Source organism: Agelaius phoeniceus, chromosome 4, assembly GCF_051311805.1.
Source record: "Agelaius phoeniceus isolate bAgePho1 chromosome 4, bAgePho1.hap1, whole genome shotgun sequence".
Lineage (NCBI taxonomy): Eukaryota > Metazoa > Chordata > Aves > Passeriformes > Icteridae > Agelaius > Agelaius phoeniceus.
This window is the reverse complement of record NC_135268.1, coordinates 74424582-74450168: the sequence shown is the minus strand read 5'-3', so window position 1 is coordinate 74450168 and position 25587 is coordinate 74424582. Positions and strand designations below refer to the sequence as shown.

General features: G+C 62.2%; 1 protein-coding gene across 2 annotated transcripts in view; it reads right to left on the bottom strand.

Moving 5' to 3' along the window:
- Positions 1 to 25279, bottom strand: part of ADAM33 (ADAM metallopeptidase domain 33) — a 38444-nt gene extending 13165 nt beyond the window's left edge. For both annotated transcript variants that reach the window (XM_077177946.1, XM_054633865.2), the window contains exons 1-15: positions 24850 to 25279; positions 22137 to 22219; positions 13281 to 13357; positions 10622 to 10697; positions 9982 to 10058; positions 8595 to 8781; positions 8106 to 8171; positions 7945 to 8016; positions 7189 to 7355; positions 7010 to 7094; positions 5607 to 5749; positions 2746 to 2923; positions 1996 to 2085; positions 975 to 1170; positions 135 to 243 (exon numbers count right to left, since the gene is read on the bottom strand). In XM_077177946.1, the coding sequence (XP_077034061.1) occupies positions 135 to 243; positions 975 to 1170; positions 1996 to 2085; positions 2746 to 2923; positions 5607 to 5749; positions 7010 to 7094; positions 7189 to 7355; positions 7945 to 8016; positions 8106 to 8171; positions 8595 to 8781; positions 9982 to 10058; positions 10622 to 10697; positions 13281 to 13357; positions 22137 to 22219; positions 24850 to 24967 (1724 nt within the window). In that variant the 5' untranslated portion in view covers positions 24968 to 25279. The remainder of the gene's footprint in view (positions 1 to 134; positions 244 to 974; positions 1171 to 1995; positions 2086 to 2745; positions 2924 to 5606; positions 5750 to 7009; positions 7095 to 7188; positions 7356 to 7944; positions 8017 to 8105; positions 8172 to 8594; positions 8782 to 9981; positions 10059 to 10621; positions 10698 to 13280; positions 13358 to 22136; positions 22220 to 24849) is intronic.
- Positions 25280 to 25587: the final 308 nt, after the last annotated feature.

Here is a 25587-nt window from a genome sequence, read left to right as displayed (position 1 = left end):
GTGGCAGGGGCAGCAGGGGTGGCAGGGATGGCAGGGGCGGCAGGGGTGGCAGGGGTGGCAGGGGCAGCAGGGGTGGCAGGAATGCCAGGGGTACAGGAGGGACACGGGGCAGCCAGTGCCAGCGCTGTGCCCACCTCTTGTCACACTTGACGTAGCGGCCCTGGCTGTCCTTGCCGCAGTTGCCGTAGGTGTTCCCTGCCATGTTCACGTCCTGGAAGCAGGCATCGGGGGCTGGCCACGCTCCTGCACACGGGGAGGAGAGCTCTGGGAAGCCAGGCACGGGCAGGGACCCGCAGCAGGAGCAGCACGTGGTGCTCAGGGAGAACACACTGGGGAAAGCTCTCCCAGAGCTGCTGCTGTGCTGCCAGACCTGGGGCAGGAGGGATGAACTTCCCCATTAGCTGGAGTCTTGAGGAGGATTTTGGTGACAGAATGGTTTGGGTTGGAAGAGACCTTAAACCCACCCAGTTCCACCCAGTTCCCACTGTCCCAGGTGCCCCAAGCCTCCATGTCCAACTTGGCTTTGCACATTCCAGGGATCCAGGGGCAGCCACAGCTGCTCTGCCTGCCCCCATCCCTGGCTTTGCACATTCCAGGGATCCAGGGGCAGCCACGGCTGCTCTGGGCACCCCCCGTCCCCTTCCCAAGGATTTGGGGTTCAGAATTGTCCCCTGGCTGTTGGTGTGGCTGTGGCTGTGCCAGGGCCCCCATGCAGCCCCCGCAGCCCCCCGGGCACCCCCAGGCTCTGCTGCAGTGAGGGGTGGGACTGCCCTGGCCCCCAGAGCTGCACACACTGCTGCTGGTGGGTCATGCACACACCATTGCTGCAGGGAGGGACTGCCCTGGCCCCAGAGCTGCACACACTGCTGCTGGTGGGTCATGGACATGAGAGGAGGGACTGACCTGGCCCCCAGAGCTGCACACACTGCTGCTGGTGGGTCATGCACACACCATTGCTGCAGGGAGGGACTGACCTGGCCCCCAGAGCTGCACACACTGCTGCTGGTGGGTCATGCACATGCCGTTGCTGCAGTAGGCCTGGCCCTGGGCACACGAGGAGCCATCCAGCAGGTACACATTGGGAGGGCAGTACGGGGACACTCCCGTGCAGAACTCGGGCAGGTCACAGGAGCCAGCGGCCTCCCGGCACGGCGTGCCAGCCACCTTCAGCTGGGGACACAGGGACAGGCTGGGGACAGGGGGCAGTGACAGGGGGACAGACTGGGGACAGGGGGCAGTGACATGGGGACACACACAGGACGGGGGCAGTGACAGGGGGACAGGCTGGGGACAGGGGGCAGTGACAGGGACACACACACAGGGGACAGGGGGCAGTGACACGGGGACAGGCTGGGGACAGGGGGCAGTGACGGTGCCTCCTGGCACAGCTGGCACAGCTGGCAGCTCTAACACGTGACAGGTGCCCTGTGGGGCTGCTGGGGCTGTCAGGGCACGGGGACACTTCCTCAGCTGCACCTCAGCCACAGAGCTGCCAGAGGGATTCTGCTGGAGAGGGAGCTGGGAAAGGGCCTGCAGGGACAGGAGCCAGGGAATGGCTCCCACTGCCAGAGGGCAGGGCTGGATGGGATCTTGGGAATTGGGAATGGTTCCCTGGCAGGGTGGGCAGGCCCTGGCACAGGTGCCCAGAGCAGCTGTGGCTGCCCCTGGATCCCTGGCAGTGCCCAAGGCCAGGCTGGACACTGGGGCTGTGGCTGCCCTGGGACAGTGGGAGGTGTCCCTGCCATGGCAGGGTGGCACTGGGGGGGCTCTGAGGTCCCTCCCAGCCCAGCCCATGCCAGGATTCCCCTGCAGACACAAGGTGCCACATGAACCCTGCCCATGGGGCACAGGGAGCGTGTCCCTGTGGACAAACAGCTCAGGAGTCCCCAGGGAACGGCAGGGCTGGGTCTGCACCTCATCCCATGGGCACGGGGTGGGCAGGGGATGGCACAGGGTGGCAGGGGGCGGGCAGGGGGCAGGCAGGCTGGGTCTCACCTTGCAGCTGTGGCAGCAGTCGCCGTGGGCACACTGGGCCCCCTCCTTGAGCGTGCAGTTGTGAGCGTTGCAGCAGGGGTTGGTGCATTCCTGTGGGGAGCACAGCTCCATGGGCTGGGGCTCCATCCCTTCCCCAGCACTGCCCCCAGCCCCTGCCACACCCATCCCAGCACTGCCCTGCTCATCCTGCAACGAGGAAACTGAGGCACAGAGGGCAGCAGGGAGAGCTGGGCACTGGGGGGAAAGTTGGGACTGGGATAGATGGGTTCAGGAAGGTGGGGCTGCGAAAAGTCCTTGGGATGGAGGCCCTGTGGTGACAGCCAACCCCTCCCTTGGAAATGCCCTGTGCAGGAATTCCCTCAGCTGAGGAGGACCTCCTGTCCCTCCATGTCCCACGAGGGACCCCCTGTCCCCCCATGGCCCACAAGGACCCCCTGTCCCTCTGTATCCCAGTAGGACCCCCTGTCCCTCCACGTCCCATGAGGGTCACTCTGTCTCCCCATGTCCCAGTAGGACCCCCTGTCCCCCCATGTCCCATGAGGGACCCCCTGTCCCTCTGTATCCCATGAGGACCCCTTGTCCCCCCATGTCCCAGTAGGACCCCCTGTCCCCCCATGTCCCAGTAGGACCCCCTGTCCCCCCATGTCCCAGTAGGACCCCCTGTCCCCCCATGTCCCACGAGGGCCCCCCGTACCTCCATGTCCCAGTAGGACCCCCTGTCCCCCCATGTCCCAGTAGGACCCCCTGTACCTCCACCTCCCCGCAGTCACAGTCCTCCCCCTCCTCGCGGAAGCCATTGCCACATTTCCGTGCCACCACCAGGTCCTTGGTGTCGGGCAGGTTGAAGAGGCACATTCCCCCTCCCTTCTGGAAGTAGCTCTCCAGCTGCCTCCTGCTGCAAGAGCTGAACACCCGGGGGAAGGGGTGCCTGGGGGGGACACAGGGGAGCAGGGCCAGAGGAGGGGGGAATGGTGAGAACTGGGAATTCAGCACATGGGCGAACGCACAAACTGGCACAGACCCTCCCCAGAGCAGATTCCCCATTGCTCAGTGAGCCAGGAACACCTCCCACCCCAGCCAGACCAGCAGCCAGGGGACAGTTCTGAACCCCAAGTGCTCAGGAAGGGGATGGGGGGCAGGCAGAGCCTCTGTGCATCACCCCTGGGACATCAACCCCCCCTGCACCCCGGTGTGAGCCCCAGCCCAGCACTGCTGCAGTGTCACCTCTGCCCTGGGACACCACAGACACCCCTGAGGCACAGCAAACCCCCTCCTGTGCTCACTGATGCCAGCCCTTCCTGTGCTCACTGCTGCAGGTGTCACCTCTGCCCTGGGACAGCACAGACACCCCTGAGCCACAGCAAACCCCTTCCTGTGCTCACTGATGCCAGCCCAGCACTGCTGCAGTGTCACCTCTGCCCTGGGACACCACAGACACCCCTGAGGCACAGCAAACGCCTTCCTGTGCTCACTGATGCCAGCCCTTCCTATGCTCACTGATGCCAGCCCTTCCTGTGCTCACTGCTGCAGGTGTCACCTCTGCCCTGGGACAGCACAGACACCCCTGAGCCACAGCAAACCCCTTCCTGTGCTCACTGATGCCAGCCCTTCCTGTGCTCACTGATGCCAGCCCTTCCTGTGCTCACTGCTGCAGGTGTCACCTCTGCCCTGGGACACCACAGACACCCCTGAGGCACAGCAAACCCCTTCCTGTGCTCACTGATGCCAGCCCTTCCTGTGCTCACTGATGCCAGCTCAGCACTGCTGCAGGTGTTGAGGCAAAACAGAAATTTTCCAGGGTAGAAATCTATTTCGGTTTAGGTGAAATGTGCATTTTTGAGTTGAGTCTGTGGTTAGAAACCATAGCTATTTAGCCTGACTGCAAAGCCTAGGCTCAGAGAAACTACTTCAGAGAAGGATAGAGATAAGGGGTGGGGGAGACAGAGGGTGATAGAGAGAGACAGAGAGACTGCTGTGAGAGCAGGGCAACCTGACCTAGGAGTTCTTTCTGATAAAGAAGAACTAGCGGGAAAATGTCATGTGAAATTCATAAAAATGAGTATGTATGAACCTATTGTGAAATTGTATGCATATGTATTTGAGAGGGGGATAAAAAGAGACCTGGAGTTCCCCGAGGTACACATGTCATTTTAGGGGAACGATTCCCACATGTGTCCAGGGCTGTAATAAACATACAGGCTTTACAACTGTCACAAAAGGTGTGGAGCTTTGATTATCTCCACAAAACATTGTCACCTCTGCCCTGGGACACCACAGACACCCCTGAGCCATAGCAAACCCCTTCCTGTGCTCATTGAAGCACACAGCAAACACCCACCTGGGCCACTGAAATACAGCTGAGATGGGTGAACATCACTTAAAATTAAAGAAATACGGGAAAAAATACCAAAAAGGACCCAGAGAGCAGCAAAAAATAAAATAGTCAGAACCTACAGTGTGTAAGGAAGTGAGGAACAGGACAAACATTAATTTTCTACAGAACCTCTGAGCAAGGATCTTCTCTAATTTCACCATTTGTGGGGGTTTCAGTGATTTATGAAGAAGGAAGCATCTCCTTCTTCTTTGAAACAGTTTCATTTCCCCTTAAAGCTGAAAATATTTTCATAGCAGGACGTCTCATCCTCAAGATGACTCAGAGGACATTTTTTAAAAGTGGTTTTGAAATCTCTTGAGCTGGAGGGAAACCTGTAAGAGCCTGCAGGTTATGGAGGCTGAGCAAGCCAATGTACCCTACACTTATTTTTACATATATTCATATCCATGGCTGTGCAAACACAGCCAGAACTGTGCTTTTCCCCACCACACTCTGCCCAGGCTGAGGTTAAATCCTGTGGGATCAACACCAGCGTCTGGCAGCCCTGAAACCACAAGTGGGGTCCCACTGTTTCTTCCTCATTGGAAGAGCAGGTGGGTTCAAACCCAGGGAATGAACAACTGAATAAACCCTGCTTTTGCTCAGGGCAGGGACATCTGGGATGACACATCCTCAGGAGGGGGAAAATCCAGAGGGAGAAGGGCTGGAAAGGAAACTGGCACCAACCACATGGATTGTGAATCCCACCCAGTGCCACCCTGCCATGGCAGAGACACCTCCCACTGCCCCAGGCTGCTCCCAGTGTCCATCCTGGCCTTGGGCACTGCCAGGGATCCAGGGGCAGCCCCAGCAAATCTGGGAATTCCAGCCCAGGCAGGAATTCCTTGCCAAGATCCCAGCCCAATCTCCCCTTTCCCAGTGGGAGCCATTCCCTGGCTCCTGTCCCTGCAGGCCTTGTCCCCAGCCCCTCTGCAGCTCTCCTGGAGCCCCTGCAGGCCCTGCCAGGGGCTCTGAGCTCTGCCTGGAGCCTTCCCTTCTCCAGGGCAACATTCCCAGCTCTGCCAGCCTGGCTCCAGAGCAGAGGTGACAGCATTCCCTGCCCACACACAGCACCACGGCCTGCTGGGGCTCTGGGGACACACCCAGGGCTCTGGGGACACACCCAGGGCTCTGGGGACACATCCCTGGGCATTGGGGCCACATCCCAGGGCATTGGGGACACATCTAGGACACACCCAGGGCTGTGGGGCCAGGTCCCAGGGCCAGCAGCACTCACCCGGTGGCCGCGGCCATGACGCAGCCGCCCTGCTCGGGGGTGGCCTCGGTGCAGCAGCCCTGAGTGTCGTGCACCAGGCCGAAGTTGTGGCCGATCTCGTGGGCCATGGTGGCGGCGGCGCCGATGGGCTGCTCTGCATGGTCCTGCCGGGAGGGGACGTGTCACCAGGGCCAGCACCGAGGGACAGGGCCACCCACAGCACGGAGGGGACGTGTCACCAGGGCCACCAGGGAGGGACAGGGCCACCCACAGCATGGAGGGGACGTGTCACCAGGGCCAGCAGCAGTGAGGGACAGGGCCACCCACAGGACAGAGGGGACGTGTCACCAGGGCCAGCAGGGAGGGACAGGGCCACCCACAGCATGGAGGGGACGTGTCACCAGGGCCAGCAGCACCGAGGGACAGGGCCACCCACAGCATGGAGGGGACGTGTCACCAGGGCCAGCACCGAGGGACAGGGCCACCCACAGCATGGAGGGGACGTGTCACCAGGGCCAGCACCGAGGGACAGGGTCACCCACAGCCGGGAGTGGGGCTGGGCACAGGAGGGACCACTCAGCCCCACAGGAGGAGGGGTTGGAGGAAGGTTCACAGAGGAGCGGTTGGAGGAGGGTTCATGGCACAAGTGGGGTTTGGGCTCCTGATTTTCCCCTCTGGGACTGGTGGGAAGCTCTTGGCTGGAGCCAGCTGCTCAAAACCCAGGGCAGATCCCAAAACCCAGAAACCTGGGTGCCCCCACCACCCTGCCCAAGAATCACAGGTCACCAAGGCCACCGTGACCACCCCATCATGCCCAGGGCCACCAGCAGGAGGAGCAGAAGTGATCTGGGCAGAGGTGGTAGGAGAAACCCAGAGAGCAGAAGCAGGGACGAGCAGGGGCCCTCCAGCACAGGGGACAGGAGCAGCACAGGAGATGCCAGCGCTGCTGCCAGCTGGGAGCTGGGGATGGGAGACCTTTAGCAGCCCCTTCTCACCCCCTGTGCCCCTGGCCAGCACCTGAGGGGTCAGGAGCTACAGCATCACCCCTCACCTTCAGGCTGCCCCCCAGTCAGGAGCTACAGCATCACCCCTCACCTTCAGGCTGCACCCCAGGTCAGAGCATCACCCCTCACCTTCATACTGCACTCCAGGTTAGGAGCTACAGCATCACCCCTCACCTTCATACTGCACCCAGGTCAGAGCATCACCCCTCACCTTCATACTGCACCCCAGTTCAGGAGCTACAGCATCACCCCTCACCTTCATACTGCACCCAGGTCAGAGCATCACCCCTCACCTTCAGGCTGCCCCCCAGCTCCACACCCAGCCTCAGAGGTGCTGGCCCAGCCTCAGGAGCCGCTCCTCCAGCCCCAGGGGGATCTCCCCCGGGCTGGGGTGGCGCAGGGACCCCCAGCCCCCCTTACCACGCTGACCCCTCCGGAGTTGTCGGCGCTGCACATGCCCTCCAGCGGGGCCATCCCGATGGTGGTGCCCCCGAAGGTCTTCCCTCTGCCGGGAGGAGAACGGGGCCAGCTCAGTGCCGGGGGCCAGGAGTGCCCGGCCCCAGCCAGGAGTCCCCCAGCGCCCCCAGGCAGGCACCCACGTCAGCAGCTGGGCGTTGTCGTGCCTCCTGCGCGCCCTCAGGGATTTCTTCCACTGCAGGAAGGCCCAGAGCGTGGCGTTGGCGTCGCTGCTCACCGCGCACTGGTCCCGCTCCGTCCACACCTCCAGCCCGATCAGGGCCACCTTGATGTTCAGCAGCCTGTAAAACTGCAGCAGGCACGGGTGGAGGGCGTGGGGGCTGCACTTCCCTGCGCCCTCCCTCCCTGCTGTGGCATTACTGCGAGCAGCTCCTCGTGTTTCCCGTGGCTGTGTGACCCCAGAACACACCTGTCCCACACCCGCCTGCAAGCATGGGCTCCACAGGCACAGGAGCCAGCCAGGTGGCACGATGACATTCAGTGACAACGCCTCAGCGTGTCCCTTCTTTTCCAAAGATGCCAGCACCGATCCCAGGCAGAGGCCAGTGAACACTTCCCTGCTGAGCTCAGCCCACGGGGGACAAAGCCCTTCCCACCATGTGCTCAGAGAGCTCCTGAACTCCTCCACGGGTGGCCAAGCCCTGGCAGGGCTGCCCAGGAGAGGGGTGGAGTCCCCATCCCTGAAGGGATTTACAGTTATGTGCATGTGGCACTTGGGGACATGGTCAGTGCTGGCCTTGGCAGTGCTGGGGAATGACTGGACTCAAAGGACTTAAAGACCCTTTCTGACCTTAACAGTTGCATAATGCTGTGATTCCTTGCCCTGGTGACAGAGGGACAGTCCCTGGGGCCACACGAGGGCCTGGCAGGTCCCTCACCTTGTCCACGTAGTTTGCGATCTCCACGATGCGCTGCTTGGTGTGGCCCAGGTTGCGGTTCTGGTTCCTGTACTGGAGAGAGGTGAGGACGGGGAAGGGTCACAGGCTCAGGCCAGGGTGGAGACAGAGAGGGACCCTGGTTTTCTGCCCCCAGCGCTCACCAGGGTGTGATCAGCAACGATGAAGAGCTCCATGTACTTCATGGTCCTCCAGGCATCCCTCCTGGCCTGCAGGCAGACACAGTGCTCAGCAAAGAGGGCAGCCCTTGGCTCTGGGCACCCTCCAGACACCACAGAGCTGCTCAGGAGGGACAGCTGAGAGGGGAAACTGAGGCACAAGGTGACACACAACGTTTGGGTGGCTCCAAACGACCTCACATCACATCCCTCATGGTAGGATGCAGCACTGAGACCCAACCCAAGCATCCTCTGGGGTCTCCTGCCTAAATTCAAGCCACACAAGCCACCAACAGAGACCCCGTCACCCCCCCTGCCTGCACAGCTGCCCAGCTGCTGGGGGCATGGGAGCTGTCAGCAGTGCTGAGAGCCCCTCCAGCCCTGTGCCTGTGCCCAGGCAGATCCCGTGTGGCTTTACCCGGCTGGATTCATCCATGAGGATTCACCCAAGCGGCCTCAGCCCTGAGGATTTACCCGTGGGTGCCGTGGCTGGAAGAGCCGGGCCATGCCAGCCGCGGTGCTGCCCAGGTGCTGGCCGTGCCCGCAGGTGCCCCCTGGCACGGGCAGGTGCTCTGCTCGCTGCAGGAGGTGGAGGCCGGGCTCGGGGGGCCCCAGGGGGCTCAGGTAGTAGCTGGTGTTGCTGCTCAGCACTATGAGGCCCCTGGAGATGGGAACAGCCCCGATGGCTCCTGTGGTGCTTCCCCCTGCGCCCCCCCAGCCCCTGAGGCCCCACAAACTCATGGCACATCAGCCTGGCCTGCACCCAAGCTGGGAGCAGGGACAAGAATATTGGGGATCTCTGCCCAAACAGCCCCAGGACAAATAAACCCTGGGCACCAAAACCTCCCCCCTACAGAGCACAGAGCAAAGCTCAGTCTGGGACAGCTGCTCTGGGGAGCAGGGACCTGCCCCTCCAGGGATAAAATTCCTGGGAATAAGCTCGTGCTGTCAGAAATGTGGTCCCTGCCCAGTCCTGGGGCTGGGAGAAGGGTGGGAGAAGGAGGAAGGACAAGATGGGAGCCATGGGAAAATCAGCCCATGAAGCATTTGGTGCTGGGCTTGCAGGAGCCTTGGAGCTGCTTGGGTGGTCCCAAAGGGGATCCCTGCAGAGAGAGGGAGCAGTGGATCCATCCCACCTTTGTCAGCTCCACAGCCCACCGACCCTGTGCTCTTTCAATCCTGATTCCCCCATACCCTTCTCCTTCCCCCATTCCCTGTTCCTTCCTCCATTCCTTGTTCCTTCCCCCATTCCCTGTTCCCCCATTCCCCATTCCTCGTTTCCCATTCTCCACTTTCCATTCCCCCATTCCCCTTCCCCTATTCCCCATTCCTCATTCCTCATTCCCCCATACCGTATTCCCCATTCCCATTCCCATTCCCCATTCCCCATTCCTATTCCCCATTCCCATTCCCATACCCCATACTGTATTCCCCATTCCCATTCCCCATTCCCCATTCCCATTCCCCCATACCGTATTCCCCATTCCCATTCCCGTTCCTATTCCCATTCCCCCATACTGTATTCCCCATTCCCATTCCCATTCCCATTCCCCATTCCCATTCCCATTCTCCCATACCATGTTCCCCATTCCCATTCCCATTCCCATTCCCATTCCCATTCCCATTCTCCCATACCATATTCCCCATTCCCATTCCCCATTCCCATTCCCCATTCCCATTCCCATTCCCATTTCCCCATACCGTATTCCCCATTCCCATTCCCATTCCCATTCCCCCATACCGTATTCCCCATTCCCATTCCCATTCCCCCATACCGTATTCCCCATTCCCATTCCCCATTCCCATTCCCATTCCTCATTCCCCATTCCCATTCCCATTCCCCATTCCCATTCCCCCATACCGTATTCCCGAGCAGGTGCTGAGCACGACCCAGGATCCACGGTGGCCGCGGACGTGCCCGTGGTAGTGGCAATGCTCCTGCAGAGAGACAGGGGGACCTTCCTCAGGGGCTGGGAGCAGCAGCCCACGGGCAGCTCTCAGAAAAGCTCCCCTTTTCCATCTCCCCTTTTCCACCTCCCTTCTTGTTTCCCAGCCAGGTGAGCTCTGTCTCCCGCACCGGGAATGGAAACGGGAGCGGGGACAGAGCCCGGGACAGAGCCCGGGACAGAGCTCGGGACAGAGCCAGGGACACAGCCAGGGACACAGCCTGGGACACAGCCTGGGACAGAGCCCGGGACACAGCCCGGGACAGAGCCAGGGACACAGCCCGGGACACAGCCCAGGACACAGCCGGGACACAGCCCGGGACACAGCCCGGGACAGAGCCCTGCACCCGGCGCTGGACGGGTGACAGAGGGCGGTGGGGCCATGGGGAAGGCCTGGCACTGCTGTGTTCGTGTCCCGAGGCGCTGTCCCGGGGCCGGGGCCCAGCGCTGCCGCATTCCCTCTGCCGCTGGGAATCTGCCCCGCCCGCAGCGCTGGGCTCCGGCTCCGTCCGAGCCCCGAAGCGCAGAGGGGAGCACCCCGAGCTCCACACCCACCGTGTGGTTGGGGGTCACCGTCACGGGCTGGCCCTGCTCGCTGTAGTGCGTCTCCGTGTAGCCCGGAGCCAGCAGCCTGCGGGGACACAGCGGGGACACAGCGGGGACACAGCGGGGACACAGCGGGGACACAGTGGGGACACAGCGGGGACACAGCGGGGACACAGTGGGGACACAGCGGGGACACAGCGGGGACACAGTGGGGACACAGCAGGGACACAGCGGGGACACAGCAGGGACACAGTGGGGACACAGTGGGGCAGTGGGCAGCGGCTCCAGGGCTGCCGGCACAGCAACGCACCGAGCCCCCGAGCCTGGGCCCACCTGGGCCATCCACACATCCCCTGAGCCCCCTGAGCCTCCTGAGCCCCCTGAGCCACCCACACATCCCCTGAGCCCCACTGAACCATCCACACATCCCCTGAGCCCCCTGAGCCCCCCGAGCCACCCACACATCCCCTGAGTCCCCTGAACCCCACTGAACCATCCACACATCCCCTGAGCCCCCTGAGCCATCCACACATCCCCTGAACCCCTTGAGCCATCCACACATCCCCTGAGCCCCCTGAGCCACCCCCACATCCCCTGAGCCCCTGTCACCGCTGTGACCCCAAGCAGAGGCTGCCCATGGCCAGCAGGGACAGGGATGGCAGCAGGTACAGTCCAGTGTCCCTCTGTGCCTCAGCAGGGACAGGGCTGCCCAAAAAGTGCCCAAACTGCCCTGATCCAGGCATGACACATGCCATTATCCCATCCCACCCCATCCCACCCCACCCCATCCCATCCCATCCCATCCCATCTCATTATCCCACCCCATCCCTTCCAGCTACAGGAAAGAGCCAGAGCTGAGCTCACAGCTGGAGAGCATGTGGGGTGGGAGCTGGGGGAACACCAGGGTGGGCTGGAGTGACCCCAGGGGTGACAGGAGAGAGAAGAGAAGGAGGTGAAGAAGGAAATGACAAAGACAATGAAGAAGAAGAAGAAGAAGAAGAAGAAGAAGAAGAAGAAGAAGAAGAAGAAGAAGAAGAAGAAGAAGAAGAAGAAGAAGAAGATGAAGAAGAAGATGAAGAAGATGAAGAAGATGAAGATGAAGATGAAGAAGATGAAGAAGATGAAGATGAAGATGAAGAAGATGAAGAAGATGAAGAAGATGAAGAAGATGAAGATGAAGATGAAGAAGATGAAGAAGATGAAGAAGATGAAGAAGATGAAGAAGATGAAGAAGATGAAGAAAAGGAAAAATGAAAAAGAAAAGGAAAAAGAAAAAGAAAAAGAAAAAGAAAAAGAAAAAGAAAAAGAAAAAGAAAAAGAAAAAGAAAAAGAAAAAGAAAAAGAAAAAGAAAAAGAAAAAGAAAAAGAAAAAGAAAAAGAAAAAGGTTTTCCTGCATTGCCCAGATCTGTGTGACCTTGCCCAGATGCCAGGGTGATGGCTATCTGCTGGAAGCCTGCAGTCCCCTGGGGGTGGCAGGTGACCCCTGCAGGGGCTCAGCCACCCAGAGAAGGACAAATGGGGCCAGGTTTTCCCCTGCTCTCAGTTTAGACTCAGTCTGGGGGTTTGGCCCTGTCCCAAAGGTTAAATTCTGCAGAGAAAAGAAAGCAGCACTCCCAGAATAGCCCTCCCGCCTCTCCCTTTCTGCTTTCAGCCAGCCTGGCCCCAGAAGTGTCACCGTGGGCACGGCTGTGGCTTCCCACATCCTGTCCGTGGGTGCCTGGCACCAGGGACTGCAGCCACAGCCCAGACAGCAGCCACAGCTCAGCCTGGCTCCTGCCAGGGACGCTGGGTGGCTGCCAAGGCAAGGCCTGGCCAGCCTGGGGACACAGGGACACGGGGACAGGGACGGGACAGCTGGGCTGAGGATGTGGGAATGGCAGATCCTCCTGCCATGGCCAGGGAAGGGGCTGGGTTTGCACCCCAGCAGCAGCAGGAAGGGGATTCTGCAGGAGCAGCCACTCACAGCTGCTGGGGAGAGGCAGGGAAGGGGGCAGCTCTGCCCTGCTCAGCACGGGACACAAACCCACCAGGGCACAGAGAACTGGGGCTGTCCCACCCCTGGCAGCGTCCCCAGCCCTGAACAGGGCCTGGAGCAGCCTGGGCTGGTGGCAGGTGTCCCTGCCGTGGCAGGGGTGGCACTGCATCTTCAAGGTCCCTTCCAGCCCAAACCACTCTGGGGTTCTGGGGCTCTGTAAAATGCCACGAGGTCTCAGGCAGAGGGACAAGGAGGGCAGGGCAGGACAGACGGACACAAGTCCTGTCCGTGTCCCAGGGGAGGGTAGTGTCCTTGTCCCAGGCTGGGTGAGTGGCACAGGGCACAGGGGACAGGAGCTGCTGCCACCTGCATCCAAACTGACCCGGAGCAGGAGCCCAGAAGGAGGTGAGCAAGGTGGCAAAAGGAGCATTCCAGCCCAAATGGAGCCAAACTGACCCGGAGCAGGAGCCCAGAAGGAGGTGAGCAAGGTGGCAAAAGCAGCATTCCAGCCCAAATGGAGCCAAACTGACCCGGAGCAGGAGCCCAGAAGGAGGTGAGCAAGGTGGCAAAAGGAGCATTCCAGCCCAAATGGAGCCCCGCGGGGCCGTCCCCTCCTCTGCTGGCCACAACCCTGCCAGCCCAGGTAGGTCCTGGCAGGGTGCCCCGTGTCCCCTCCCCAGCCCCACACTCACTGGTTCCTCTCCAGCACCAGCACGAGCTCTTTGCCCTCAGCTGTCACAGCCACCTCTGCCCGGGCAGGTGCCACCACCTGCAAGGAAAGGAGGGATGGGCTCAGCATTGGTCCCTCTGCCCAGAACCTTCCTCTGCTCCCAGCTCCAGGTGCATCCCAGCCTCTCCTCCCGGGGTGTGCTCCGCCCTGCCACAGGGAAGGTGATGTCCCTGCACCCCCAGCCAGCAGGGATAATGGGGGAGTCATGGGAGGAAAATGGGGAGTCATAGGGGGTAATGGGGGAGTCACAGGAGGATAATGGGGGATTCAGAGCAGGGATAACGGGGGATTCCCAGGAGGATAATGGGGGAGTCACAGGAGGGTAACGGGGGATTCAGAGCAGGGATAACAGGGGAGTCACAGGAGGATAATGGGGGAGTCACAGGAGGGTAACGGGGGATTCAGAGCAGGGATAACAGGGGATTCCCAGGAGGATAATGGGGGAGTCACAGGAGGGTAACGGGGGATTCAGAGCAGGGATAACAGGGGAGTCACAGGAGGATAATGGGGGAGTCACAGGAGGATAACAGGGGATTCACAGGGGGTAATGGGGGATTCACAGTAGGGATAACAGGGGATTCCCAGGAGGATAACAGAGGATTCACGGGAAATTCAGGGGTGAGGCAGCAGATCCAGCTCTGCTGGCAGCTCCCCCAGGGAAAGGCAGAACAGGATGGCCCCTGGGATGAGGAGCAGCACCAGGAGCACCCTGAGCAGGGTCTCTGAGTGCTCCATCCCAGCACGGCCCTGCCCCACTGCAGAGGCTGATCCAGGGAAGGACCCTCTGCCCTGGGAGGGTCGGTGCCCTGGGGGGATGGAAATCACCACCAAGGCCCACCTGGGCTCTGGATGAGGGCCGTTAAAAATACCTCAGACCAGCGGGCAGAGAAAGGAAACAGTGACTCAGCTTCCCCAGGATGCCGGCGGCTTTACTCATTCTTTACTCATTCCCTCTCTTTGGAGGGCGTTAAACAGGAATCTGGCTCTGGAGCCAGCCCAGCTGTGTGTGACAGGATGGCCAGAGCCCCACAGTGCTGCCCTTCCCTGTGTCCCCTCTCTGGGGACACTGAAAGCATGGCCCTGCCTGTTGTCCATGGCCTGGACAGTCCCTGAGCTCTGAGGTGCCCCTCAGTCTGTCCCCATCCATGGGCACACAGGGAGCCCAGCGGGCTGCCAGCCCTCGGGACCCATCACCTGCCATGGCTGTGGGCCTGGCCAGCTCTTCCTGGCTCTGCAGGGAAAGGGGACAGAGGAAGGAGCCGTCCCTGGGTCTGCAGGGAAAGGGGACAGAGGAAGGAGCCATCCCTGGGTCTGCAGGGAAAGGGGACAGAGGAAGGAGCCGTCCCTGGGTCTGCAGGGAAAGGGGACAGAGGAAGGAGCCGTCCCCACAAGGCCCCAGCCCTGGCTGCCCTTGGCATCCCATCTCTGCAGTGGAACTCAAGGATCGCAGCAGGGAGGGGCAGAGCTGGGTGATTCACGGCCCGGGATGAAGCAGAGGTTAAATCCCGTTCCCCAGTTCCTGTGGAGTTGGCTGTGCCGCTGCTCCTGCAGCCCAGCCCCCTGCCCTGGCTATGGGGGACACCAGGGGAGCCTGCCCTGAGCTCGGGACAGAGGGACAGAGGGACAGAGGGACAGAGCATGTGGGGTGCAGAGCAGCGGGGTGCAGGCATGCCGCCCCCGGGCTGGGGTTTTACTGCCGGGGGGCAGCTCCTGCACACCCACCCCGAGGGCAGCCCAGACAGCGCTCAGGCTGCCCGCGGGGGGCTGCGGCTCCGAGGAGCCCCCGGGGCAGGCTCAGAGGGCAGCGAGGGGCCGCTCCTGCCGGGCGGGATAAGGGGATGGAGCCGGGAGGGAGCCGGGATGGAGCCAGGAACGGGAATGGAGCCAGGATGGAGCTGGGATGGAGCTGGGAATGGGTATGGAGCCAGGATGGAGCAGGGATGGAGCTGGGAATGGGGATGGAGCCGGGATGGAGCAGGGATGGAGCTGGGAATGGGGATGGAGCCGGGATGCGGGGATGGAACAGAGATGCGGGAATAGAGCTGGGAGCAGGGATTGAGCCGGGAACAGGGATGGAGCTGGGAACGGGGATGGAGCCGGGATGGAGCCGGGATGGGGCGATAGAGCTGGGATGGAGCCAGGATGCAGAGCTGGAGCCGGGAATGGGGATGGAGCAGGGATGCGGCAATGGAGCCGGGAACGGGGATGGAGCCAGGAACGGGGAAGGAGCCGGGATGGAGCTGAGAATGGGGATGGAGCCGGAATGGGGCCGGGAGCGGGGCTGGAGCCGGGAACGGGGATGCAGCCAGGATGCAGGGCTGGAGCCGGGAACGGCGCTGGAGCAGGGATGTGGTAATGGAGCCGGGAGCGGGGCTGGATTAGGGATGTGGTAAATGGAGCCGGGAGCGGGGATGCAGCCAGGATGCAGGGCTGGAGCCGGGAGCGGGGAGCGGGGCTGGAGCCGGGAGCGGGGCGGGAGCTGCAGCCGGGCTGGCTGAGCCCCTCTCCGGCTCCGTGTGCCCAGCTCCAAGCAGGGCGAGCAGCCCCGGCGCTGTCGGAACACGGGCCCACAGGGCAGGGAGGCGAGGCCCGGCCCCGGCACCTCCCGGCGGCTCCCCCGGCCCGGCCCGGCCCCGGTGCCCGAACCGAGCGCGCCCCGCCGGGCAGCGGCTCCATCCCCGCTCGGCGGCGCTGGGAACGGGCGGTATTTTTGGAACTCGATCTTGTACAAACATCGCTCTCTGGCCAAACATGGTCTGTACATTTTTCTCGCCGTTTCCCTCCTTTCCCCCGCCTCTTGCCCTCCCTTTTTCTCTCCCCGTCTCTGATCTCCCCAGCACCCGCTCCCTGCAGCCCTCTCCTCCTCCTCCTCCTCCTCCTCCTCCTCCCCCCAGGTCCCGGCCGGCTCATTCCCGGTTTAGAATTCCCCAGCAATTACTCCCTGCCTCTCCTCCAGAGCCGTTACTACCAAAATGTTCTTTCCCAGCTGCCGTCTTAAAGGGAACGTGCGTGTCCGGGTTATCCCGGCCCCGGCAGCTCCCATCCCATCTCCCAGGGGCTGGAGAACAAACGGGTGTCCCCTCCCCGGCAGGGCATGCACCACCAGCTCTCCTCCTCCCGTGCCTCAGTTTCCTCTGGGAGCTCCTGGAGGGGCAGTGGGGAGCAAGGAGGGATCCTGGTTCCAGCTGGGACGGGCCCAGCTCAGCTCCTGGAGGGATCAGCGCAGTGAGAACGGGGAATGTGGGCAGCACTGGAGCCCAGCAGCAGCTCCGAGGGCAGGCAGGGTGATGGCACTGATTGAACCCTGCCCCTGTGCCCCGGGCTGGCAGGGAGCTGCCCCGGGCTCCTGCCAGGACCTGCACGCTGGAAATGAGCCAGGAGCAGCTTCCTCCAGGCTCCAGCATCATCCTGGCTCCAGCTTCCTCCTGGCTCCAGCATCATCCTGGCTCCAGCTTCCTCCAGGCTCCAGCTTCCTCCAGGTTCCTGCATCATCCTGGCTCCAGCTTCCTCCAGGCTCCAGCTTCCTCCAGGCTCCAGCTTCATCCAGGCTCCACCTTCCTCCAGGTTCCAGCTTCCTCCTGGCTCCAGCTTCCTCCAGGTTCCAGCTTCCTCCAGGCTCCAGCTTCCTCCAGGCTCCAGCTTCCTCCAGGCTCCAGCCTCCTCCAGGCTCCAGCCTCCTCCAGGTTCCAGCATCGTCCTGGCTCCAGCTTCCTCCAGGCTCCAGCCTCCTCCAGGCTCCAGCTTCCTCCAGGTTCCAGCTTCCTCCTGGCTCCACCTTCCTCCAGGCTCCAGCTTCTTCCTGGCTCCAGCTTCTTCCTGGCTCCAGCCTCCTTCAGGTTCCAGCTTCCTCCAGGCTCCAGCTTCTTCCTGGCTCCAGCTTCCTCCTGGCTCCAGCTTCCTCCTGGTTCCAGCTTCCTCCAGGCTCCAGCTTCCTCCTGGCTCCAGCATCATCCTGGATTCCAGCATCATTCCAAGGCCCAGCATCCTCCAGGGCTCCAGCATCATCCCATTCCCATTCCCCATTCCTGATTCCAGTGTCAGCCTGGGCTGCAGCAACTTATCAGGCTTCAGCATCATCCCAAGGTCCAGCATCATCCTGGATTCCAGAACATTCCAGCATCATCCCAGGTTCCAATACTGTCCCAGGCTCCAGCATCATCCTGGGCTCTGCCATTGTCTCAGGCTCCAGCATCATCCCAAACTCCAGCATAATCCTGTGTTCCAGCACTGTCCTGGGCTCCAGCACATTCCAAGCTCCAGCAACAACCCAAACTTCAGCATCATTCCAGAGTCCATTATCCTGGGCTCCAGCATCATCCCAGGCTCCAATATAATCCATGTTTCAGCATCACCCCAGGCTCCAGCATCTCTCCAGGCTCCAGCACATTCCAAGATCCAGCACCATTTGAGGCTCCAGCACATTCCAAGCTCCAGCATCTCCCCAGGCTCCAGCACATCCCCAGTTCCAACATCATCCTGGGCTCCCGTGACCCCAGGCTCCAGCATCCTCACAGGTCCCAGCATCCTCAGAGGCTCCAGCATCCTCACAGGCTCCAGCATCATCCTGGGTCCCAGCATCCTCACAGGTCCCAGCATCCTCACAGGTCCCAGCATCCTCACAGGCCCCAGCATCCTCACAGGCTCCAGCATCCTCACAGGCTCCAGCATCATCCTGGGTCCCAGCATCCTCACAGGTCCCAGCATCCTCACAGGTCCCAGCATCCTCACAGGCTCCAGCATCTTCCTGGGTCCCAGCATCCTCACAGGCTCCAGCATCCTCACAGGCTCCAGCATCCTCACAGGTCCCAGCATCCTCACAGGTCCCAGCATCCTCACAGGCTCCAGCATCCTCACAGGTCTCAGCATCCTCACAGGTCCCAGCATCCTCACAGGTCCCAGCATCATCTCAGGTCCCAGCATCCTCACAGGTCCCAGCATCCTCACAGGCTCCCAGCATCCTCACAGGTCCCCAGCATCCTCACAGGCTCCAGCATCCTCACAGGTCCCAGCATCCTCACAGGTCCCCAGCATCCTCACAGGTCCCCAGCATCCTCACAGGCTCCAGCATCATCTCAGGTCCCAGCATCCTCACAGGCCCCAGCATCCTCACAGGCTCCAGCATCCTCACAGGCTCCAGCATCTTCCTGGGTCCCAGCATCCTCACAGGTCCCAGCATCCTCACAGGCTCCAGCATCCTCACAGGCTCCAGCATCATCCTGGGTCCCAGCATCCTCACAGGTTCCCAGCATCCTCACAGGCTCCAGCATCCTCACAGGTCCCCAGCATCCTCACAGGTCCCAGCATCCTCACAGGTCCCAGCATCCTCACAGGCTCCAGCATCCTCACAGGTCCCAGCATCCTCACAGGCTCCAGCACCATCCAGGGCCCCTCCTGCTCCCTGATCTCCTTCTCCAGCCCCCATGAACAGAGTGCCCCAGTCCCCACAGGGCTGCAGGGAGCATCCCCTCTCAGCCCTGGCTGCAGGTGCAGGGGTGGCCCCTTTGCAGACCATCCAGCCCAGGCAGTCCCCCAGGGGCTGGGAGGGGCTGCAATGATGGAATTGCAGCTGGGATGACTCTGCCTGGCCAGGCCCCAGCCTGTGACCAGCCCAGGGACCCTGCAGGCCCAGCTGGAGTCTGGTTTCACTTTCCACTCCATTGATGAGACAAACCCCAGGGCTCTTTGCAGAGGGCTGAGGGCGTTGAGCTGCTCTTCCCCATTTCCCCACAGCTCCCATCCTGACCATCCTCCCCACGCATCCTCCCCTGCCTCCATCCCTGCTGGGACTCAGGGAGCACCGAGTTCCCTGCAAATCTCCCAGGCCAGGTCCCAGAGCTCAGCTCCCAGCCCAGCCATCTGCTCAGGCTGCTCCCCCAGGCCCTGAGCTCCCAGGGAAGCTCCCAGAGCCCGGATGTGACGGGGGAACGGGGATGGGGGCCTACCAGGGATGCTCCAGGAGGATTTGCTGATGGGATCTGCAGCTGCTGGAGCAGCTGGGCTGCACCAGGGCCTCCCCAGGCAGCCGGTGCCAGCTCTGAGGCTTGAGGAGGTGCCAGCAGAGGCTTGAGGAACACAGCTCCCAAGGGATTGCATCACTTGGCCAACCCCAGCAGGATCCAGAGAGGAACCTCTTACACCCACTGCTCTCTGGAAAAGCATCCCTGGGAGCCAGGAACATCCCTGGGAGCCAGGAACACCCCCTGGGAGTCAGGAGCATCCCTAGGAGCCAGGAGCATCCCTGGGAGCCAGGAACACCCCTGGGAGCCAGGAACACCCCCTGGGAGCCAGGAACACCCCTGGGAGTCAGGAACACCCCTGGGAGCCAGGAACACCCCTGGGAGTCAGGAACACCCCTGGGAGCCAGGAACACCCCTGGGAGTCAGGAACATCCCTGGGAGCCAGGAGCATCCCTAGGAGCCAGGAACACCCCTGGGAGCCAGGAACATCCAGCCAGGAACTCTGCTGGGAATCAGGAAGCAGGGCAGCCAGGCCCGGGGGCCAGGGCAGAGTTTGGGCTGGTTCAGAACAGAACTGGCAGGGTTTGCTCAGTGCAACCACACCTCACACAGGGAGAAGGGGGAAAGAAGGGGAAATGAAGGGGAAATGAAGGGGAAATGAAGGGGAAATGAAGGGGGAAAGAAGGGGGAAAGAAGGGGGAAAGGGCTTCCCTGCAGGGAGCAGGGCAGGGAAGTACCCTCAGCACCCTGAACCACTGCGGGCAGCCCGATCCTCCCCTCCCCTCCTTCTCCCAGGGAAGAGTGCTGGGTACAGCCCCGTTCCCATCTCTGGGTACAGCCCCATTTCCATTGCTGGGTACAGCCCCATTGCCATTGCTGGGTACAATCCCCATTTCCATCCCTGGGTCCAGCCCCATTTCCATCTCTGTGTCCAGCCCCATTTCCATCCCTGGGTCCAGCCCCATTTCCATCTCCGTGTCCAGCCCCATTTCCATCTCCGTGTCCAGCCCCATTCCCATCCCTGGGTACAATCCCCATTCCCATCTCCGTGTCCAGCCCCATTTCCATCCCTGGGTCCAGCCCCATTTCCATCTCCGTGTCCAGCCCCAGTTCCACCTCTGGAGGGCTGGAAAAGCCCCTGGCAGCCCGGGCAGCCCTTGCCCCCATCCCGGGCAGGGCAGGAGGAGCAGCCCCCGGGCGGGGATGGAGGATTCGGGGGTGCCCGGGCTGGAATGCAGCGCCCCATGGGCGCATCCCCGGTTATTTCCAGATCTCTGCTGAAGGGCAGCAGGGGACGGGGCGGGGACTGAACGGACTGAACTGATCCTACAGATGAGCGCCGGCAGCAGCGGGGGCTGTGCCCGTCCCCATCCCTGCCCAAAGCCGCCCCCTCCAGCCCCGCCCGGGCCCCGCTCCCTCCCTGCCTGGCCGGGAACGGGAGCTCCTTGTTCAGCTCCTTGTCCAGCCCGGCCGGGTGGCAGGAGACACCGCAGCCCCGAGCCCCAGAGCCCCTAAAATCCCCTGAAACCCCCAAAACCCCCCGGGTGCCCTTTGCACCCCCGGCACCACCGGGGCACCCATAAATAGAGGAGCAGAAATAATCGTGCCCTGCCACGCGATCCCCGGCTCAAGTGGCTTCAACTTAAATATAGACGGGGCTGGGGCTGCCACGGGAAGGGGACATTTCTGCAGGGAGGGGACATCTCTCCAGGCCAGGGACATCTCTGCAGGCCGAGCACAGCACCCACAGGGGCTCTCGCAGCCTCGGCAGGAGCAGCCAGCCCGGGTTCCCCTGGAAGGGCCAGGGCAGCCCGAAGCCCCTGCCGAGCCCCGCTGGCTCCACCTTTGGCACGAAGGGCTCGCTCGGAGCATCTCGGGTGAGGTGGCCCCGGAGGCCGCTCCCAGCAGGGCCCGCTCCGGCCCCTCCCGGCTGCTGCAGCCCAAGGCAAGGGGCCGAGTCCTGGCCAGGGTGGCCACAGACGCCTCATGCAGGGATGTGGGGACAGCGGGGGCGGCAGGGAGGGGGTGACAGCCCTGGCAGGAGATGCCCTCTGCTCCCTGCAGGGCACTGCTCCCAAACCTGCTGCACTTCCCCTTGGCTGCCCTCCCATCCCAGCCAAACCAGGAGCTGATGGATCACCTGAGCTCCTTCCATCCCAAACCAGGAGCTGATGGATCACCTGAGCTCCTCCTGCCCCAAACCAGGAGCTGATGGATCACCTGGGCTCCTCCTGGCCCAAACCAGGAGCTGATGGATCACCTGAGCTCCTTCCATCCCAAACCAGGAGCTGATGGATCTCCTGAGCTCCTTCCATCCCAAACCAGGAGCTGATGGATCTCCTGAGCTCCTCCCATCCCAAACCAGGAGCTGATGGATCACCTGAGCTCCTCCCATCCCAAACCAGGAGCTGATGGATCACCTGAGCTCCTCCTGCCCCAAACCAGGACAGATCACCTCCAGCTCCTCCCGTCCCAAACCAGGAGCTGCCAGGTCACCTCCAGCTCCTCCCTCCGAGCTCTCCAGCTCCCTTCCACTCACTCTGCAGCTTCTGGCCATCCTCCTCCTGTTTAATTAACTCACTGCTGCATCCCCTGCTTTCCTTGTTCATCACCCGAGGGTGGTGATGGATCCTGACACTCACCAAGCTTCTCACGGATCCTGAAATTCCCCAACCTGCCCATGGATCCTGCAGCTCCACACCCTGCCCATGGATCCTGCAGCTCCACACCCTGCCCATGGATCCTGAATTCCACACCCTGCCCATGGATGCTGCAGCCCAAGGGCTCCATGGTGTCCCACCAGGAAGGCTGTGGGCAGAGGAAGGAGGGAGGAGGCAGGAGGGGTTTGGGAGCGCCCTTACCTGCTCCTGCAGGCTGACGGCTCTGCGGGCACGGCCCCCCAGCAGCCAGTGGGGGGTGACCCGCTCTCCGTGGGACAGTGGCCCTGGGGACAGGACAGGAGAGAGGACAAGAGCTGCTGAGCAGAGCCTGGGGGAGCTGCAGCTCTGCACAGCCCCAGCACAGGGACAGAGCTGAGCACCCACCAGAGCCTCTCTCCTCATGGGTGTTTCAGGGGATGGACCCAGCCCCAGGCCAGTGCCACCCCCAGTGCCACCCCCAGTGCCACCCCCAGTGTCACCCCCAGTGCCACCCCCAGTGTCACCCCCTGGATCACCCCTTCCCCAGCCCAGCCCAGCCCCAGGCCAGTGCCACCCCCAGTGCCACCCCCTCCCCAGCCCAGCCCCTCAGAGCTGGCCCAGCCATAGTCCTGGAAGCTCCCAGGAGCTTTTGCTCCCACCCACACCCCAGAAGAGGGGCCCAAACCCCCCAAATCTGCCCCCTGGAGAAGCAGCTGGCAGGTGGGAGCTGGGGCTGCCCCTGCATCCCTGGAGAGCCCCAGGCCAGGCTGGACACTGGGAGCAGCCTGGGGCGGTGGGAGGTGTCCCTGCATGGCAGGGGTGGCACCGGAGGGGCTCTGAGGTCCCTCCCCACCCAAAGTGCCACATGGCTCTGTGGCTGGTGGGCGCTGTGGTTCTGTCACCCCCGGTGCACGCTGTGCCCGGGGCTGGGCTGCAGCAGGAGCTGGGAGGGCCGTGGCTGTCAGGGTTTGTCTGAGCCATCCCAGCCCCCCCGGGCAGGCAGCACAAGCCATTCCTTGGCTCCATCCAAGGCAGACAGACTTTCTAAGATTATTTTTTTCCTAAACAATGTGGCTGGATTTGACTGCAGCGCAGGCAGCAGCCACTGATGACTTAAGCCCGGATGACAACAGAACAAAAAACGAAAATCTGAAGCTCCTGCAGAGAGGGGACGAGGCTGAACAAAAATGTCAAGGGTTGGGCCACCTTGCCAAGCCAAACGTTGTGAGGGAGAGCTTGGGTGGAATCATCTCGCCCAGCGAAGTTATTTACTCAGAGAGTGAAATAGCAGGGCTGAGGGCTCTCTGGTTTTATGGCTTGTTTTGGTTCCTCGTGCGGAGCTCCGGGGCTTTGGCTCGAGGGAAGATGAAGTTATTGGAAAGACAAAGGAAAAACAAAGGCGGAGCTGTGGGCTGGGAATTGCTGCCGGAGCTGGATGGGATCAGGTCACCCCGCCCGGCCACCTCTGTCCCCCGGGAGCGCCCGGCGCTATCGCCCGAGGCATTTAATCAGTGCCATTAAATATAGCCTGGAATCAGATTCCAGGAATAACTGCAGATAAGGGGTGGCACCGTCCCAGCTTCCTTCTCCTCACCTCCTCCCGAGGCGGGAGCCGGGCCCCTCCACCCCGGCCTCGCACGAGCCCATTGTCCGTGGGGAAACTGAGGCACGGGAGCAGCCCCGGCGGGGTTGGTGCCTCCCGTTTCAGAGGCAAGCAATAAACCCCTCTAATTTCAATTCCCACCGGGAGCAGGGCAGGGAGCTGAGCCTGCCCGGCCCCAGCTCTCTCCCACGGCTGGGGAGAGGATGGGACACGAGGGGCTGGGCCGGGCTTCGGCCGCGTCCCAAAAATCCCTCGGCTGGGAGATTTAAAGGATGAGATTTAAGTTACGATATTTTAAATTTCCCACTGTTTTGTTTGTAGCTTTTGCTGGGAATCTGAGAGACACGGAGCACGAGACGGGGCCTCCGAAACCCAACTCAAATAAACCCAAAGGCAGCACAGAAAGGGTTTCCCACACCCCCCTTCTCTGGATTTCCTGGAAAACACTCGCTCCCAGCCCTTTTAGGGAGCGTTGTGGGGAACGGCGCCGCTGTGGGGTTTGGGATGCTGGCACCGCGAGCTGCGGGGCTGGGGGAGCCCCGGGGGAGCCCCGCAGAGCCCGATCCCAGCGGAGCAGGCAGCTTTCCCTTCCTTTCCCTTCTGCTCTCCATCCAAACACAGCTCTGGCCCCACCGCCCTCCCGCTCCCCTCCCAGCTGCTCTCTTGCAGTTGCTGGAAAACTTCTCAGCAGCAGCAGCAGCCGAGAGCCCGGCAAAGCTCGGAAGTGAAAAATGCAGTAAGAAAAAATGTGCTCTGGGTAGAGGAACATCAGCCCTGACTTCTTGGAACGGCTGGGGAAGGAAAGAGGGATGGGGAAGAGGCTACAGGGGGCCGAAGGGAAACGGGCAGCCCCTCTCCTCCTGCGGCTCCCGTTTAAAAAGCGATGGGAGCCTCGGGCAAAGTCTGGATTTCCTCGTTCCGAGAGAACGGACCGAACGAGCCACGTTTCACGTTTCAGGATCCGCAGGGCAGCGCAGACCCCGAGCTCCTGCTGAGAGCGGGGCTGGCTGGGGACGGGGGCTCTGAGATCACCGCAGCGCCGGGGCTGAGAGCGGCCCCGTGCCCGTGCCCGGTGCCAGCCCGGTCCCTCCGCGGCCAGCGGGACCCGCGGGGCCGGGCCGGGAGCGCCGGGACTGGAGCGGAGCCGCAGCGCAGGCTCGGGGGGCTCGCCGGGGGCAGCGAGCGCAGCCCGGAGCCCCCACCCCACCCCATCCCATCCTATCCCAATCCCAATCCCATCCCCAGCCCTATCCCACCCCTATCCCAATCCCATCCTCACCCCTATCCCATCCCGATCCCGCCCGGTCCCCCCCGGCCCCCAGCCCCCGTTACCTGCCGGCCCCGCCCGGCCCCGCGGGGGGAGCCCCAGCAGGACCCCCAGGAGGGCGAGGCGCAGCCCCCAGCCCGTGGCCGAGCCGCGGCGGGGCCCGGGGGGGCCCGGCCCGGCCATGCCGCCGCTCCCGGGCTGTCACCGCCCCGACTCGAGCCTGCGGCCCGACCTCCTCCTCCTCTTTATGCCGCCGGTCCCTCCCCCGCCGCGGAGCCCCGAGCGCGGCCGGCCCGGCCGGGGGGCGGCGGGGAGGGGGCGGCTTTGTTCGCCCTTATTTATTGCTGTGTTTCTTGGCCCGGCCCGGCCGCTTAATGAGAACCAGACCCGCGGCTCGGCGGCTCCCAGGCTTCCCCCGCCCGCCGCGGCTCCATCCATCATTCATCATTCATCAGCCATCAGCCGTGAGCCATCGGTTCATCCATCATCCATCCATCAGTGTGTCCATCCATCCATCCATCCATCCATCCATCCATCCATCCATCCATCCATCATCCATCATCCATCCGTGTGTCCATCCATCCATCAGTGTGTCCATCCATCCATCCATCCATCCATCCATCCATCCATCCATCCATCATCCATCATCCATCCGTGTGTCCATCCATCCATCAGTGTGTCCATCCATCATCCATCCATCCATCCATCCATCCATCCATCCATCCATCCATCCATCATCCATCCATCCATCCATCCATCATCCATCATCCATCCGTGTGTCCATCCATCCATCAGTGTGTCCA